Source organism: Tachyglossus aculeatus, chromosome 21 (genome assembly GCF_015852505.1).
Source record: "Tachyglossus aculeatus isolate mTacAcu1 chromosome 21, mTacAcu1.pri, whole genome shotgun sequence".
NCBI lineage: Eukaryota > Metazoa > Chordata > Mammalia > Monotremata > Tachyglossidae > Tachyglossus > Tachyglossus aculeatus.
The window spans coordinates 50,971,921-50,991,058 of record NC_052086.1 but is presented as its reverse complement, the minus strand read 5'-3'; the positions used below and the strand labels follow the sequence as shown (position 1 = coordinate 50,991,058).

At 39.1% G+C, this 19,138-nt stretch overlaps 1 protein-coding gene across 5 annotated transcripts in view; it reads left to right on the top strand.

Moving 5' to 3' along the window:
• The first annotated feature begins 373 nt into the window (after positions 1–373).
• The window catches only part of RBBP6 (RB binding protein 6, ubiquitin ligase), a 36,432-nt gene continuing 17,667 nt past the window's right edge, over positions 374–19,138 (top strand). For 2 of the 5 annotated variants that reach the window (XM_038763024.1, XM_038763020.1), the window contains exons 1-7: positions 374–1,300; positions 8,202–8,301; positions 9,368–9,406; positions 10,024–10,060; positions 14,681–14,725; positions 16,789–16,877; positions 16,996–17,092. In XM_038763024.1, coding sequence (XP_038618952.1) covers positions 1,135–1,300; positions 8,202–8,301; positions 9,368–9,406; positions 10,024–10,060; positions 14,681–14,725; positions 16,789–16,877; positions 16,996–17,092 — 573 coding nt within the window. In that variant the 5' untranslated portion in view covers positions 374–1,134. The remainder of the gene's footprint in view (positions 1,301–8,201; positions 8,302–9,367; positions 9,407–10,023; positions 10,061–14,680; positions 14,726–16,788; positions 16,878–16,995; positions 17,093–19,138) is intronic. The other 3 variants (XM_038763025.1, XM_038763022.1, XM_038763021.1) reach the window with 2 other exon arrangements.

Here is a 19,138-nt window from a genome sequence, read left to right as displayed (position 1 = left end):
CGTTGCCGATTTGTACTTCCCAAGCGCTTAGTACAGTGCTCTGCGCACAGCAAGCGCTCAATAAGTACGAATGAATGAATGAGTGGGGTGCTAAAAGCCACGTTTTCACTGGAGCCGCCTCGGTGAGCGCCTGTCAGTCATCCGCGGAGGCCCCGCCCCCTGCGGGGACCGACCAATCCCCGCCTGTTCCTGGGTAAGCCCCGCCCCCTCGGCCGTCGCCCTCTCCGGGGGCGGGGGCCCCCCCGGGTTGTCATAATGCGCCGGGTCACGTGCTCTTTGTGACGTCACCCGCCCCCGCCTTCCCCCTCTCCCTCCCCCTTAACCCCGCCCCCTCCGCGCCGAGCCCGTGCGGCGGCGGCCTGAGAGACCCCGCGGCGGGACGCTCGGACGGACGGGACCCGCGCCCGCCATTAGGGACTCGCAGGACCCGCCGCCGCCATCTGAGGAGAAGAAGGACGAGGAGGACGAGGAGGACGAGGAGACGACGACGGCGACGACCCCCGCGGGGGCCGGGGAGCGGCGGAGGGGGCGTCGCGCGGGGCCCGGCTGAGGAGAGCGACCGGGCCTAGTGCGGCCTAACCCCGGCTTTGTCTCCGCGCAACCGGCGGCCCGTCCGGACCGGCGTCCGGTCTCCCATCCCAGTCCCGGGGCGAGGAGGAGGAGGAGGAGGAGGAGGGAGGGCGGCGGTGGTGCAGGCCCGGGAGGAGGAGGAACCGGGCCCCCTGGCCGGACTCAGCGGGCCCCTTCCTCCCGGTTCCGCAAAGACACAAACCGGAGCGGCGGCGGCCTGGCCACGGACCCCTGACCCCACTGGGGGACTCGGACACTTGGGCCCCGGACTGCTGCTGGCCGCACCGCCCACCCGCCTCCCGCTCCCCTTTAGCATGAGCGACCCAGGCCCATCCCCTCCTCCTCCTTTCCCCCCCCACCCGTGAAGTCGGCCCGTATTTTTGTTTTTTTGAACCCCCCCACGGCGATCGGGGGCAAACTTCACCCCCCCCCCCCCCCCGGTGTGTCTGCGTGTCTTTTTTGGGGTGTGTGTGGGGGTGGGTGTATCCTTACGCTGGGAAAAAAAAATACACGTATAATCAGAGTGTCACGCCTCGTCACTGAGCCTTAGGGATCTCGGGCACCATGTCTTGTGTGCATTATAAATTTTCCTCCAAACTCAACTACGACACCGTCACCTTCGACGGCCTCCACATCTCCCTGTGCGACCTGAAGAAGCAGATCATGGGGAGGGAGAAGCTCAAAGCGGCCGACTGCGACCTGCAGATCACCAACGCGCAGACGAAAGAAGGTACGGCCCCTTAAAAGGGCTCGATTGGAGTCTTATCCGTTGTTGGGTAGGGGATCGCTCACCTCCTCCAGGAGGCCTTCCCAGACTGAGCCCCTTCCTTCCTCTCCCCCTCGTCCCCCTCTCCATCCCCCCATCTTACCTCCTTCCCTTCCCCACAGCACCTGTATATATGTAGATATGGTTGTACATATTTATTACTCTATTTATTTTACTTGTACATATCTATCCTATTTATTTTATTTTGTTGGTATGTTCGGTTTTGTTCTCTGTCTCCCCCTTTTAGACTGTGAGCCCACTGTTGGGTAGGGACTGTCTCTGTGTGTTGCCAATTTGTACTTCCCAAGCGCTTAGTACAGTGCTCTGCACATAGTAAGCGCTCAATAAATACGATTGATGATGATTGATGATGATCGTCCCTATCTGTTGCCGAATTGTGCATTCCCAGCGCTTAGTGCAGTGCTCTGCGCGCAGACTGAGCCCGTTGTTGGGTAGGGACCGTCTCTGTATGTTGCCGACTTGTACTTCCCAAGCGCTTAGTACAGTGCTCTGAGCCCGTTGTTGTGTAGGGACCGTCTCTGTATGTTGCCGACTTGTACTTCCCAAGCGCTTAGTACAGTGCTCTGCGCCCAGACTGAGCCCGTTGTTGTGTAGGGACCGTCTCTATATGTTGCCGACTTGTACTTTCCCAGCGCTTAGTACAGTGCTCCGCGCACAGACTGTGAGCCCGTTGTTGTGTAGGGACCGTCTCTACACGTTGCCGACTTGTAGTTCCCAAGCGCTTAGTACAGTGCTCTGCACACAGTGAGCGCTCAATAAATGCGATTGAATGAATGAGTCCGCAAATCGGTATTTTGATGGAGCGGCCTGGGCCTCGGTATGTTTCTTTTTTAGTGGCATTAAGCGCTTACTATGTGCAAAGCACTGTTCTAAGTGCTGGGGAGGTTACAAGATGATCAGGTGGACCCACGGGGCTCCCAGTCTTAATCCCCATTTTACAGATGAGGGAGCTGAGGCCCAGAGAAGTGAAGTGACTTGCCCAAAGTCACACAGCTGATAATGGCGGAGCCGGAATTTGAACCCGTGACCTCTGACTCCAAAGCCCGGGCTCTTTTCCACTGAGCCACGCTGCTTCTCATTTTTGAATGTCCCCTAGGCCTTGGGCTGAGAAATGGGGTCATGGCTCCAGGAGAGGCCTTGGCGGGGGGTTTTCGTGTTCCTGCCCTCCGAAAAGGTGGGAGGAGGCATCGTAGCCATCCTCTGTTGATTCACGGACTGGTGAATGAGCCGGGGGATCCCAAAAGCTGGGAAGCAGTCGGGAATTCTACCCGGAGTTGTTGGGAACGGACATCACTGGTGGATTCCAGGCCCTCTTGGATCCCAGGATAAACCAGGGTCGGCCTTAGGGGTCCTTTAAACCTTTCTTGCTCCAAGTCCCTGTGGGACTCGTTATCGGGATTGGCCTCTCTGTCGGTTTTGGTTCTGTTGAGGATTTAAATTGGAAGAAAACTGATACTTCGGTATTGTGATTCAATGTGATTACCTTTAGCCATAGGACACCTCGTTTTCAACCAGAAATCCACAAGAACGCTACCTTTTGTCACCTAGATCTGCGTCAGAATGAGCGTTTTCATTAAACGATAGTTGAAACTATCGACCTGTTGTTTTAAAATTTTTTAATTGGGGGACAGCCGTTTTGGTGTTTTCGAGAAGGAATTTTCTCAGCTGATACTAAACTTTTTCTGTTGTCTTATTGAAATGGCAGCCAGACCTTTCAGGAGAGCGTTGGGTGTTTATTTTTCAGGTTTGGCATTCATTTTCCCATTCTTTGTTTAATACCTTTTACTGTAATATCTAATTACCATTAATTACCCATCAAACACCATTTGCTGCATGTTATGTCTGTAGAAGTGCTTTAGGTTCTCTTTTTTTCCCCACCATTTATTCAGTTCTTCCAGCACATGAAATTGTGAGTGTGACTATTTTTCAGTCCATCGATGCTGTTGTGTTAAGGTTAAAAAATACAAGATTTTGCCCAGAACATAGAGTACCATCGGGGTGGGTAACTCGGAAAATGTTTTTAGAAATAAACTCGGAAAATCTTTTTGGAAATATCTGTCACGGTTATTCTCTTTTCATATTGGAATTGTATCAGCCTAGTAGGCACACTACAAGCTGCCATTTTAGCTAAATGTACAAGAGGGCTTGTTCCAGAACCTTAGACAATGTAGCAATTTTTGAGTGCCTTTCTGTTGCTTTTAACAACTGAATCAAAATACTGACAACTAACCTTTAAAGGCGGTACTGCGAAGTTTATTTTTCTCACGGCCAAGGTACCTTAATCACACTATGTAGATTTAAAAGCCTCATATTCCACCTAAGTGATTTTGAAAGAAAAGTGTCTCTCAGGGAAAGCCGTCTGCGGTTTTAAAATTGTTTTGAAAATAATGCTGTATGTTTAAAGACTTGGGAATGTCATTTTTTCCCTGTTTAGTGTCAAGTCGTGGCGGCTTACATTCTGAGTTAGAATACACCTTTTTTACAAAAAACCTTCATTATTCATCTAGCCATTCTTATCGTGCCTCAGGAAATTTTAGAGAAATCTGCAGCTGTCATGACAAAACTGGTTAATTTAGCGTTAACCAACTTGCTGGCTTACTTTTCTTAAATACATTAAATTCGAAGCCAGGCCAGTACATATTCATATGGTAACCTCGCATTCTGGGACACATAGTGGTGATGACCTAGGTCCCCTTTCAAGGGCATCCAGATGAGGAGGGGAAAAGCACATATCAGAAAAATGAATAGAAAGTGCCTAACGAAATTTCAAAAGGGTAAAGGGTAGGGCATTCTCACTGGAGAGAGATGAAGTTGAATGAGATTTGACCCCATTCAGTCAGCAATATTTTACCTCTAAAGAACCCGAAGAAACAAGGAGTAGTGTGAATACCACAGATCAGATAGCCATGGAAATGAAGTAATAATATGAGTTGTAATTCGTTTATAATTCCAAAATTCAGTTTGTCTAGCAAACCTTTATAAAACTACCAAGTGGCATAGTTTTTTTTTTTTTACTCCTTTCCCTTATTGCCCAGTGGTAGAGGTGCTAAAAATAGTGAGTTTATTACCAGTGATAAAGTGTAGCCCATACAGGTGCAAACCTTTTTTCATTGTTTTGCAAATATTTTCTATACAAACTAGTTCAACCCGTGTATATGTCCAAATTGTGTCATTGTTATAAAATAATTAAAGATGAGTAAATGAAAATCAATCAGTGGTATTTACTGAGCACTTAGTATATGCATAGCTCTTTAGTAAGTGCTTGGCTGAGTACAATACCACAGAGTTGGCAGGCAGATGAAATTAAAGCGAGAAAATTGCCAGTCAATTTATACAGAATCAGTTATTCTGTATTTGTCTATTCCTTGCCGTTTTTTTAATTATAAATGGATTAGCGAGATAACTGAATTAGTGCTCAGTTCGTGCATTTAAGCATGGTTTCATGCTATTTAAATCCTTATTTTTAGACTGTGAGCCCACTGTTGGGTAGGGACTGTCTCTATATGTTGCCAACTTGTACTTCCCAAGCGCTTATTGCAGTGCTCTGCACACAGTAAGCACTCAATAAATACGATTGATTGATTATTGGTTTGATATTTTTGTGAGGAGGTTAGTACTGGTTTTGGGCAAGTTTTGTAGGAAAAATTAATCGATAAGTACTATAAAACTAACTTACCTCCCCAGAAGAAAAATGACTGGCCACAAGTTTAACAATTGTTAGTTTGCTCTGGTAGAAATGATTTCATGTTACGGAATGGGTTGATTTACAAGAGATCAAATAGGTTTCTGATGTGTGAAGTTTTGAGCTCATTTGAAGGGCAGTTGAAATTTTGGTGAACGTTTGGAATGAGTTGGGTAAACTTAAACTGAATTTTGTAGGAATCTATCTGATTATAAAAAAGTTATAAAATACCTGGTTGATTCTTAGGCAAAGTTATGGCATTCTATAGTAAAACATCACTATACCTAGGCAACCATCTCAGGTCTGCCTTTTAAATTTTTTTATTATTATTGTATTTTGTCAACCAAATCAGCCTTTAAGATAATGTTTCTTCAAACGAACATTTTAAAGCAACAACTTTGGGTTGTGTTTAAGCAACTGGAAAGCTTGTTAGTGGCTTTTCTGTGGTGAATTTTGTGAACATGGCCTCAAGATAGAGAATAATTGTGGGAATTTATTTTCCAGAGGCTGGTGAAGTCCCTTGCTACTGCTTTTTACCCCAGCTTTTGTGTGTTGTAAAATCTCAGAGATCACATATCCATCCTTTCTTTATAACATGTGTGTTGGAACAGAATTCTGAAAGGTGATACTCTATATACATTGTACCAACATCCTCATGAAATCTCAGCAACTTAAGAAGAATCTATTTGGTTTTAGAAATGCTTCTTAAATAAACTAATGAAGCTAAATTCTTCCAACAAGTCTGTGTGTTATGCAGTGTAGGAATACTTTTCTGTCATCTTTTTTCTTCTTCCTGATATCCCTCCTCTGCTTCACACCATCTCTTCCAACTCCAACTCTTCAAAAATAGTTCCCCTAACTTCAGGAAATGTAGGCACATGCTGATGTAAATGCTGTCCTGAATTGTTGATCACATGATAACAGGAAATTCCAAAAATGAGTACCTCTGAAGTTCTTAACCTGTCCATTGCCTTCCACTATTAGACTTTAGCCTAATAGATAAAATATTACTCACTATCCTAAGGTGTTTTTGTGTTTGTTTTTTTCCCCCTTATGCCTTTATCAGACCCTTTTCAGAAATTTTGCCTGTGCTGCCTGACATCTTTGTGACAATTAGGTGGTTTGGGGCAATATGGCACAGATTAATGATGGTATTTAAGTGCTTACTATGTGCCAAGCACTTTTCTAAGCGCTGAGGTAGATACAAGGTTATCAGGTTGTCCTACCTGGGGCTCACAGTCTTAATCCCCATTTTGCAGTTGAGTTAACTGAGGCATCGAGAAAGTGCCCCAAGTCACACAGTTGGCAAGTGGCAGAGCTGGGATTAGAACTCTTGACCCCTGACTACTGAGCCCGTGCTCTTTCCACTAAGCCACAGTGTAGCTAGAGCACTTTATTTCACTCTTAATTTGGACTGGTGAATAACTGAATTTTATAGGATTTATTAACTTGAATGTGGTGGGTGCAGGTTAAAATAAGACCTGCCTCATTTCATGTTTTCTGTGTGATGTCTGATTTAGACACCTAAATGAGAACAATTTACAATTGTCTTGGGTGTGGCGGTCATTAAAGGCTCCACTTCTCCCATGTGCACATGCCGTGTCCCATCTCTCCACCCCCCAAAAAGCAAGGTCTCTACATAAGCATACATATATACATTAGAGAAGTAGCATGGCTCAGTGAAAGGAGCATGGGCTTTGGAGTTAGAGGTCATGGGTTCCAATTCTGGCTCCGCCAACTGTCAGCTGTGTGACTTTGGGCAAGTCACTTAACTTCTCTGTGCCTCAGTTACCTCATCTGTAAAATGGGGATTAAAACTGTGAGCCCCCCGTGGGGCAACCTGATCACCTTGTAACCTCCCCAGGGCTTATAACAGTGCTTTGCACATAGTAAGCGCCTAACAAATACTGTCATTATTATTATAAGCCACGTATACCAGTTTTATGAATCGGTGCCCTTCATCCTACTATTATAAGATAATGATGACCCGACATATAGACAAAGGAAGTAACTTCCTGTTTAGCATTGCCCCAACTTAAGTAAGGGTATTTATTCTGGGCTGGGTGATGAAACTGACTTTCCTCAGTAGGCATTGCCAAGGAGAGTAAGTATTGTTTCTGGACTTCCTTAAGAAGTTGCCTTTTAAAACTTCAAATACTTCAAGCAACTTTTGTTTATAACAAATGGGATTAGGGAGAACATGGAAAACTGAAACCCAAAACCTTGTTCTATTTCTATCCACGTCTCCTGGACAAATCAGAAATGAGAAGAAAAAAAAAACCCACAGTATTCTAGGCTTAGTTATATTGTGGATTAATGCATACAATTTACCAAAAATGAACACATATGTGTTAAATCTTTTACAAACCCTAGAATGTTAACATCAAAGTACACCCAAAGTATTTTTATAAATTACTCTAAAGCACTTACAGTGTGGCATTTCCTACTACACATAATAAACAGGAGGTTACCATGGCAGGAAATTGTTGGGAGTTGAGTGATTACAAGGTAGCAAAACAAACTCATTTGATAAATTAGCCAGTTTCCTTGTGTTTAATAAAACACAAACTGACCCATTTAAGCAGGTTTCAGAAACAAGGTGATGTGGTGGAGAGGGCCCTGTACTGGGAGTGAGAAAATTTGGATTCTAGTTTTAGTTGAGATAACTGATAGTAGTGGCAAAATCATGTGAACTTAGGTGCGTTAACTTATTTGTAAAATAATGAAAATACTTAGCTTTTCCTGCCTCATAAGGAAGTTGAGAATAAATGCTATAGCAATTCTGAATTTTGGGGGAAAAGGTAGTTTTATAATGCAAAGTGTGATGTGTGTGTATGTATATCTTTTAATGAACAGGCTTGTGAACTCTCCCTAGCCCTTGTGCTCCTGTTCTAAATTAGTTTTTCCCAAATCAAACACAAGGGCTTCGTATTCTCAAACTAAAAGAACCCTACTAACCCCCTATTTAAATTAAAATCATTGTGATAAGAAGAAGAGCTGTTAAATTTAAGAGTAGTTCTTCTGTACTTCAAAATATTCACTGGTTTAAGAGTTGTTCTGATATTGACAGTCATTTTGTCACATTATTTGAACATTTTTATGTCAAATGGATTTCAGTATTTAGTTGGCGTTTCTGATCATTTTTCTTTCCTACTTTTACAGAATATACAGATGACAGTGCTCTAATTCCCAAGAACTCATCAGTAATTGTTAGAAGAATTCCTATTGGAGGAGTTAAGTCTACAAGCAAGACATATGTTATGTAAGTGTCCATCAAATTAAGTCATGTTTAAATAATCTTTTGAGGGAGAGTTAAAGTATCATTTTAGAAACAAAGTTTGAGTTGAGTGGCTCTTTCTCATAGGTTTTGCCCCAAAGGGGAAAAGCTACATTTAATCTAAAACAGCAGTTGAAAATTCTGCTCATTTGAAAGTGATTCTTTTTGGACGTTGCTTACTCTTTGAGATACCTAGATTTTGGTTACGGGCCCTATCTGAAAACGTCCCTCCTAACGATCATAGATGCTTTTTTCCCCACGTCCTTCCCAAGAATCTGTAATTTCTTGCTCACTACTGTTCTTGTCCAGCCATCTATTGAATTTAAGCTCTAAATGAGATTAAAGTTTCCCATCAAGCCAAGAAGGCTCAAATATGAGGAATTGTCCTTTGATTTGGTAAAATTTAGACAAATCTGTATCACAAATGGGAAAACCAGGAGCCCTACCAGCATGAGGTATTAATGCTTTTAGAATGTTCCCAGTAGCAAGACATAGTTTTTTAAAAAAAATCTGAAACCATTGCCTCATTGACAAATGCAACACTTCCCAGGAAATATTTGCTTTTGTTTACTGGAATACAATCAGGCCCATAGATTTGAAGTTGATTTTGGTGTGAAAAGGCTTAAAATCCTCACTTGCCAAAAAAGCTTCTGTTCAGTAGTACCAGCTAAAATTTAGCACATTGTATATGAGTCCTAAATCTGACAGTAGGTAGTAAAGGTGAGAAAATGCAATCTTAAGAAATTGCATGCAGAACATTAATTTACAGTAATAAAAACTTAGACTTGACAAATGTTTTCAGAGTAATGAACACTTGATTTTTCGAGTAAATCTATAACTTCAAACTCCTCATGGAGAATGACTTCAGTTGATCTATAGCAATGTGGAAAAGGCTTTTATAGCAGGAATTGCATGTTTTTCTAGCATGCAAAATACTTTGTTTAGAATCTAGAGAGAGCCTCACTTGTAATAAAAATTCTAAAGTCTGTAAAATGCTTCTGAATTCTTTGTTAAGCAAATACTGGAAAATGAAAACTTTCTTTTGTCACAGGACTTCCAAATCGCGCACAATCCTAGAAACTCCTTTCAGGTGATATTCTAACACTACTTTATAGTTGACAGTATAAATTATAAATCTGGGCATTTTAAGGTTTATATTTAACAAATCCCTTGGTATGTGGGCTACTTTAGGGAAATTCCTGCTTGTCAGCTCTTGTCATTTTTGTGACACTTCTGCCCAGTTTTAGTAATGTACACTTTCCATAATCTCATTAAAGTACCTTTTAATATATTTTACAGAAATAGGTTTTAACCTATCACTTAAATCTATGTCTGTGTTTTGGGGAATTAAAACAGGAGGTAATTGAATATTGCTGCTTATTCCAGTTGAGAATGAATGTAGTTGAAGTATTGACTTCCAAAGCAAGAGACTCTGTATGTTCTAGAATTGTATGAAGATGGCAGAGTTCTAATGTTACTTTACTTGTGTAGTTAAAATTTTAAATGGTTTCAAAAGAAATATGTTCCTTTAACCATATTGTCATACCTAAATTCTGAGGCTCTAATTAGTTCTAATGTCTATGAAATCACTTTTTGCTACGTTATTTAGCAAAAAGTGACTTCATAGACACTTGCCAAATAATGTACTGAAAACTACTTGAAATTTAGCTGCACAAACAACATTTATTTTGTTTTTTGTTTTTTTAGAAGTCGAACTGAACCAGTGAGTGGAACGTCAAAAGCAGTATGTAAAAACACAATCTCACACTTTTTTTTTTCTACACATTGCATTTAACTTTTAAACATTAATGTAGCAGTAAGTCCTTTCAGACCATAATTTTCCAAACATAGTGCATATTGTAAATGCAATGTATTTGGTACAGTATAGCTGAACATGAATACTAATGCCATCATCTGCACACTTAATGTAGAAATTGGTATTTGTGCCAAGAAAAGCACTGTATTTCATATTGAAAATGCTAGAATATTGCCTGTATGACTGTGCGTTGTACAGATCATGTATGATCCTTTTTATCAGATCATGTAGGTTTGAGGTTTGCACTAATGAACATGATGCCATGTTCTACATCTGTCTGTCTATAGTTAGTAATATGTATGTATAGGCTGTTGTGTGCTTTTTGTTTCTTGCAATAAAAAATGTTTGGAGTGTAAACCTTGCCATTTTCACGTTGTATCACTAAGTTTTTATTAGACCTTTTTTTCTGCCAAACGGCTCTGGAAAATGCATTAGAAACTTCTGCAAAGCTGTGTTGTTATTTTGGTGTTTTTTCTGACCTGGAGTTTGAACAAATGATGGAACAAGCTCTTTGGAAGAATTAGGGCAGCTAAATTATTCATCTCTCAACAGTTGAAAATTTGAGCACGTAATATTTTTTTGTTTAAAACTGTACTTTAAAATAAACCCAGAGATTGTTTAGAGCTTCCTTAGAGCTATAGATATCCTGAAATCATTTAATTTGTTGAAATAATTTGGTACACAAAGTGGTATTCTAAAGTTCATTTTTTGAATCTTCCACTTCTGTGAATCTGTAGCCAAGTATGAATTTTAAAATTAGTCCCCTTGAGTCTAGTAATATTTAGATGCTGCATAATTGTAGGCTGACCGTTTGCTCCTTATTATTATCTTTTTAACTCAGTAGTCAGAAGCACATTTTTCTTGGCATATTATAAAGTTGAAGGATCCTGTTTATCACACTTGTTGTTCCAGATTGATCTTCCTTTAGAAACCAGTAGTTTTGACTTTCACTTGGGTGAAGGGTGGCTTTATTTTTATTTTTATTTTTTTTAGGTGTGACCAGTACATGTCGATCTGTTTCTAAATATAGGTCTATAGTGATTGGGTTCTGTAAATTTTATGATACCTAGCTGTCTTATTGCACAGGCTCAATGTTGTTCAAATTATCTGAAATCTTGATTTAGAATTCAAGGCTCTTGGTGTCATCCATTTAAGTAACACTGATCTCTAACTAGAATGATCTATCAGGCATCGAACTCACACTAGATCACTGGATCTGGTCTCACTTCAGATAAACAATCTAGAAATTTCTGAACTTTGGGTTCGTGTTCTACAAAGAATATGGCCTTTGGTTCTCATGAAACAGTGCCTCTTAAATTGCAACTCTTGCCTTTAAAACTTTTGAAGAAAAGTAAAGTTGTAAAACTACTGTCCAAATCTATGTTTCTCTGGTAATTGGTTTAAAATTGGTTTTATGCTTCTCAGTCTGTATCCAAGTCCTAGCACAAATTAGCCTGATTAGCCCAGTGCTTGTAGTAGCTAATGTAAATGCATTTGTGTAAACCACATTTATAGTATTTGAACTAATTCAGATGAAGTTTTATTTCTTGCAAACAGAATTTTCCTTTTTTGTTTACTAGCATGTGTATAAACACAAATCACATGTTCATAAATAAAGTTAACATTTTTTTTAGCCTCGTGTGTTCCCTGGCATGTGTCTATTACACTTAAGTAGCAGCTTATTTTGAGCTAATTCAGGTTTCTCACTTATTTTATAAAATTATATTTTATGGACTGATTTCTAGGCAGAATAATATAAAATGTAAACATCGCCCAAGGGGTTTTGAGCAGCGGGGAGGGGAGACATTTTCTGATGCCAAAACTTGGATCAGGTTAAAGCGTAGACAGAATTGGATTACCATTTGTTTATTCATTGAGCTTAATTTAAAATTATTACCAAGTCTTAAAAAATTGATATTCCTGAAAGGCATTCATGATGGCAAAGCAGGACATAGGTCATAAACTTTGAACAAATGGTTTTAATGCCTAAATTTAAAGTAAGCAGTTCTCTAATCAAAGTAGATTATTTGTCTGTTGCCTCATTCTGTTTTTGTATCTCATTTATGCTTCCAAATTTGGATGTCCAACCATGGCACTTAACATCAGATAGCTTCTACTGAGACCATAAATTTGCCTAGTAAAGATGAAGTCAAACTGTCTTAGTTCATTACTCATAAAATCAGGAGCATTGATGGCATGAAATATGGAGTTCTCTCTACATATTTTTCTTTTTCTTGTTGGAGAATTACTCAAGAAACAAGGTTGAATCTGAAACATATCAGTCGCTGGTATGGGGGCTTTTCAAAAGCGGTTCTCAAGACTTTTTTGCATCAATATCCCCTGACTGATTTGTTTTAAATTCTTGTTACTATGTACATCATTGTTCGTTCTTAACATTTTTCACTTTTTTTGATCCTTTTTTATGTATTTTTGCCAGACTTATTTTTCTTCAGCTCCTTCAAATTAGAATTTTTTCATCTGACCCTTAAAAGCTATATTTTTGTCATATCTTTTTTAAATTTGTCGTCAACTAGCTGTGGATTTTGTCCCAGCAATCTGAGGGTGACAACTAATTTAGTGTGCTGCTTGTACATCTGAAACCATTGGAGCTCTGTAAGGGAAGGGTCATATAACTGAAACCATTCTGTAGTAAATTGAACTGAAAATTTTAAGAGGAAGAGAATGAAAGGTTTGGCGAGGAAAGGATAAAGGGGAAATATTAGTCTTCCGGCAGAGTAAGGTGGAATGGGAAAAATCAACAGGGAAGTAACTCCTCTAACACTAATAGACACTGAGTTTTATTTGCTGTCCTTGGAGGTAAGAACACTGTCAAATAAAAATCTTCCTCCTCACTCTCAAGGAAATCAGGTCAGTACATGACCATTTAACAGCAATGCATGTTGGAACCTAACTGCCACGTTTGAGTCCAAGATAGTGAACCTGGATTGTTTTTAAAGCTCTTCACTTTTTAAGTATTTAGCAAGATAACAGTGGGTGTCTGCAGACGATTCTCAACCAGCATTCTTTACACTTTTTAAGCTAAACTTTATCTTTTAAAATAGTAACTTATAACTTCCTTGCCAGGAAGTGTTCCTCACAATTTTGATCTTTAAATGTAGAGTTTTGGAGCCTATACAGCATTCATATTTTCTTAATGGTCTCTTGAATTTTTAAAGACCTTTTAACATTACCTTGTTTCTCTTTTTGAGTTCATCAGAAAGAAGACATTTTAATTGGTAAAATAAATTCAGCCATATGTAAGTGTTAGGTCTTAGAATTGAACATTGGGAGGAAGAATAGATTTTTGGATTCAGCAGCCCTGTAGCCAAGAAAAATTACAAGAAAATCAACTTTTTAGAAATAAAACAACCTAAAATGTTTAGAGAGTGCTTCTTAAAAATCTAACCTAGTGTGAAATGGCCTAAGTGCTGTTCTTTTTTTTTTGGTTGATAATTTCTTAGTCTACTTGCCAAAATGAGTGCCTATGTAGAATTCACTTTTGTTGACAAAACACTGTTTTTTTCTCTTTATGATGTTTAATTAAAACCTGACATCCTAGTTGACTTTTTAGCATCATTGAGAATTCCTTTTCCCCTTTCTCCCCTCTGCCCCCACTTCTTTAGCATGAATCCAGTACAACTGAATTCATTTCACTGGTGGGCTAATGCAGTTTAAAAAAATCCTTAATTTCATACAGCTATTTGATAGGTACACAAATCTGATGTTATAGAAAAGTCTTTCATAACCACTCTTTAAAATCCCTCCCATTCTTCAATGGATAAATATCTGATTTGATAAGAATAAAATAATCCCCTTAGTCTGTTAAGAATTTGGCATTGAACTCCTTGTCCCCCCACCTTTCTACAGTTTACTACTCCTTACTGGCCCAAATAGAGAGGGCTTTGACATGGAGAGGAATCAATACTTTTGTGAAAATGCCTTTTTTTAGTTCATTCCTTTGGCAAGCAGGTGTGTGAGACAAGTAGAATATGTCTGCCCTGGTTTAGTTTAGATTCCCTGGGCAAGAAATCGCTGCTGTATTTCACAGAATAACTCCAGTTTTCACATATACACAAGTGACTGTTGAAACAAAGCAGTTCTGTGTTCTGAGAAGCATTTATTTTTTAATTTTAGTTATAAAGTAGTTGCAGTTACAGTCATTCTTCTCTTAGTGTGCATTTTTCATTAGCATGAGCAGTTCTAGTCCCATGAGAGAAGAATAGGCCATTGGGAGGTAGGAGTTTTCTTATGACTTGATTTCTACTGTGAAAGCCTTCCGTTTTAATATACTTCTCTCCCCAACTTGTCCCTGCAATGAAAAAAGTCCTCGCATATCTTGTTTGTGTGTATTTTTTAGATAGGGAGAAAGTGGAATCAGCTACATTTTCTAATGTCACTTGTTTTGTCATAGAAAAATAACACTTCACCACTTGAAACACTTGGGAAAATGCCCAGTGTTCAACTTTTTAAACCTCAGTCGGGGCTAAATATCATTTCCAAATGTTTTCAGTGTGGAACTTGAATGTTTGTTTAATTTTTTATGAACAGATTGATGACTCTTCTGCATCTATTTCTCTGGCCCAGCTTACAAAGGTATATATATCAGAATAAAATACTTGGATTTTATAAATACTTTTATCTTGTGATCTTTGTCATACAGATCTTGTTATTGGATCATTTAAAGGGGAGGGAAATGCTAAATTAATGTCATTAATACTATCCTGTAAAGAGTAGTTCCTATTTTGGGAATTTAAGGGGAGTACCTTAAGAGCCTCAACATAATGTTGCAGCATTGCTCCTCTTCAAGATACAAAGAAGAATCATATGAAGCTACATTTAAAATTTATCTTCCCCCATGTATTTCATTATAATTATTTTGGAACTAAAGTTCTTGAAGAATTCCCTGTTATTTTGGCTGGAAGTTATGTGGACTCTTTGAACAGCCAAAATAGAAGGTTTTTTTCCTTAACATGGACAATTTGCATGGGTGGTTTTTAAAATTTTCCTTTGGGGGAGGAAGGGGTGTTGGATTTCTGAATCAGTAGCCAATTCTTTGTTGCCTATATAGTCTGACCTGCAGTGGACAATGGTTAAACAACCTAATTTGTTTGAACACAGACTATGTAAATTGTGTAAATGTATTTTTAATTGTTTTTAGGAATATACCGATGTGTGTTTGGCATACGGGTAAAATGTTACCTTCTGAAATTGTTGTATATGCTATGTTTTATTCAGTTGTTTGCCTTTTACGCTCGTTAACATGTACCTTTTGTGTTGGAAAGCACTAGTGATTAAATTAGTTTTAAAAATAAGACTATTTAGCTGGTTTTACGTAAACTATTTCCAGAAGAGGCATGTTAGATAACTCATTGCAGTGTAGACTATCCTTTGAAGAAAATGGTAGAAGTATTTTTTCCCCACCATTAGACACCTTGAAATTTACTGGCAACCAAAATGCTTAATATGAAATAGATGGGTTTTTTCATTAGTGCGTGTCCCTAATTCTGTCCTTGGTTTTTGTTAGCTGTGTTCATCCTTTTTTTTTCCCCTAAAATGTGAAAACTGTCCAAGTGGTGTGCATTTTTAAGTTACTGTTTTTGAGAATTAAAAGAACTCAAATTTCATTACACCAAGCAGGCCAAAACTCTAATTTACATTAGCCTCTTTGATGCAGAATTGTTTAGCATAGAGGCAACGTGTTTAACAGTTTATTATTTTATTCCTTGTCTACTAGAAATGCCATATTTGAGTTTTGGTCTATTCCTACTAATGTTTTGTGGGGGCTTTTTTGATTTTGTGGGGTTTTGGGGTTTTTTTTGACTGTTTGTAAACTGTTTGGGTTCAAACAAATTAGTTGTTGCACAACTGTACCCAATTTTTCTGTAAAATGTTATTGTTTTTAAGCAATGTTAATGTTAAGACAAGCTTTGTAACTGAAATTAATACTTAATAAAACATTGAAACTGGTTGCTTGTTTTGTGAATGAATGCAAAAAGGTGAAATCCAAATGAATGGCTGATCTGAATATTGCTTGAAGATTCAAATTCTACGAGGCACTCTCTTAGACCCTGCTTGTATCTGGACTAACGTGTAATAAAATATTTTTTATCTGGTAAAATGTAGAAATCGCAGTTAAAAATTTTTTGAAGTAGTTTTCCATTTCCTGGAGACTTCAATTTTTAAAAATTATGAAATTCAAACGCCTCCCGAACCAAAAGGAGTGTAAAGTTTATCAGGCTCCAATGAATACATAATATTCAGATTTCCATTCCAAAGTTAAAAAAAAATACAATATTCATATATCTTTATAAATGTTGGTATGTCAAGACTCACCATTTTTAAAGTTGAAAACCTTGAAATTTTCCTCTTATACCTAGCTCTAGTCCTATGTATGGGAGGAGTTACACAAGTCTGAATATGTGGTACAAACAGGGCCTAAGACATCGAGTGCCCCAAATAATTTTCTCTACTAGATAAGACAGCATTGCCTTAAGGAACTCCCCAGAGCACCTTTTGGATTAATGGATATGAGTTGTTTTTTTTTTAATACAACTTAAGTTAGATGCTGCTCTTTACAGGATGAGTGGTATTGTCTTTGGTTGTATGGACTTAAGTGAGTTTCTAATGTATGTGTCAAATAATTACCTGTTAAACAGACTGCCAATCTGGCTGAAGCCAATGCTTCGGAAGAAGATAAAATTAAAGCAATGATGTCACAGTCTGGCCATGAATATGATCCAATCAAGTGAGTTTTTTTCTTTTGCAATAGTATTTCTGAAATGTGAATGTCTACATATGAGTGAATATATACATGCCTTATGTATATATAAGATATATATATATTTTTTTTTTCCCATTTTCAGTTACATGAAGAAACCTTTGGGTCCACCGCCACCATCATATACATGTTTTCGTTGTGGGAAACCTGGTCATTATATAAAGAATTGTCCAACAAATGGGGTAAGTCTTTCAATAATATAAAGCCCTTTTATTTCGTTGAGCTACAACAAGACCATTACCCTCTTCATTCAGTCGTAGTTATTGAGCGTTTAATGCGTGCAGAGCACTGTGCTTAGCGCTTGGGTATGTGTATTTACCATAGATTTCTGTTTTTAGTCTAGTATCTTTTTGTTGATGGGAGGAGAAATTAATTTTCAGAAGCCCAGGGGTCAATTTACTGAAAAGCAGTTTTTCTAACATTTGTTACTTGAAGGCAAAAGTTAATTGCTTTCAGAGAGTTGAAAGATCATTTTTTCTCAGTTTAGCATCACTGGCCCAATTTCATCAAATACCAAGTGAGACTGTTGGTATTGTAACTTCAGATGTTAGTGATGTTTAAAAAAAGAAGGTCTGGAGTCCTCTTAAGTATCCCTTGATTGACCCCTTAGTGGAAAATGTATCAATTTTGAAATTGTAAGTATCGAGTATGGATTTTGGTAAATTTCTATGTCAATGATTTCCTTTTGATCTGTATCCAAACTTGGGTATCAGTCCGTAATATGTTTTGGGCCTTTAAATAGTGTAAGGCACTGAATTAAGCTCTTGGGAGAGTACAGTAGAATAGTAGACACAGTCCCTATCCTGGAGGAATTTATAATCCATGGGTACAGAACCTGGAAGAATTTATAATCTATGTGTACAGAAGTGCTGAGGGGTCGGGGGGTTCCTTCCAGGTACCTAAGTGCTTAGGGCTGAGGACCCCCGTGTTTAGGTGAGGAAGTATAGCAGGCAAAAGAGATCAGTCATTGAAGGCCTTCTTGAGGAGATATGATGTTAGTAGGGCTTTGGAGACTGGAGAGCAGTCTGCCAGATGTGGAGAGGGAGTTCCAGGGAAGATGTTGGTAGTGAGAGGTGAGAGCAAGGCATGGCATTTGGCATTAGAGATATGAAAGCTTGTGTACTGAGGTGCAGTGGGAGAGGGACCAGAGAAGAGAGCTGAAAGCCAGTGGTCAGGTGTTTCTACTTGAAACTGAGAGGGATAGGTAACTATTGAATATTTTCATTCATTCATTCAATCGTATTTATTGAGCCCTTCCTGTGCAAGGGACTGTGCTAAGCCCTTGGGAGAGTACAAAACAACACCACATTCCCTGTCCACAATGAGCTCACAATGTAGAGGGGGAAGTAGACATTAATATAAATAAAGTAGATAGGTACATATGTGCTGTGGGGATGCGAGGTAGGATGAATGAAGGGAGCAAGTCAGGGAGACTCAGAAGGGAGTGGGAGAAGAGTTAGAGGGCCCAGCCTTCTTGGAAGAGATGTGCCTTCAATAAAGTGTCTGGGCTGGGTTGTCGTAGAAGAGTGGCGGGGTGAGGTAGGAGGGGGCAAAGTGATAGAGTACTTTAAAGAGTAGAGAAGTGCCCAAATAATGTCTTATTAAGCCAATCTGAGCAGTAAAGTATGGACTGGAGAGGGGAGAGGCTGAATGCAGGGAAGTTAGTGCGGAGGCTGATGCAGTAGTTGAGATTCCTGAGATGCCTGAACCAGGTGGTAGCAGTTTAGGTGGTGAGGAAGGAGCAAATTCTGGAGATGGTGTGAAGAGCCAACAGGATTTGATTTTAAATGAAAATAACTCAAGTTCAAGTAAAAAAATATATATAAATTGTCATTGGAATTTTAAATTCAGATACTCAGTACAGTGCACTGCACCATATGGTACTCAATGAATGCTGCTGCTGCTACTTCTTTATGATTCTTGACTCATTCCATAAGTCTTCAAATAGCAAAATCCAGCAAACTGCGTCTTTTACGTTGATTTGAGTCTTCACAAATCTAATACATATTTGCTGGGCCCAGTCTCTGTCCTGCATGGAGCCCACAGTGTAATAAATTTCATACACTTTAAGCTCTTTTATTCAGTATCTGATTTCAGCAATGGGTTCACTTAGAAACTTTAAACTGAAAATAAAGTGTCTAAAATGCAGTCAATTTTTTTGGTGTTTTTTTTTTCCATTCATTAGTCGTATTTATTGAGCACTTACTGTGTGCAGAGCCCTGTAGTAA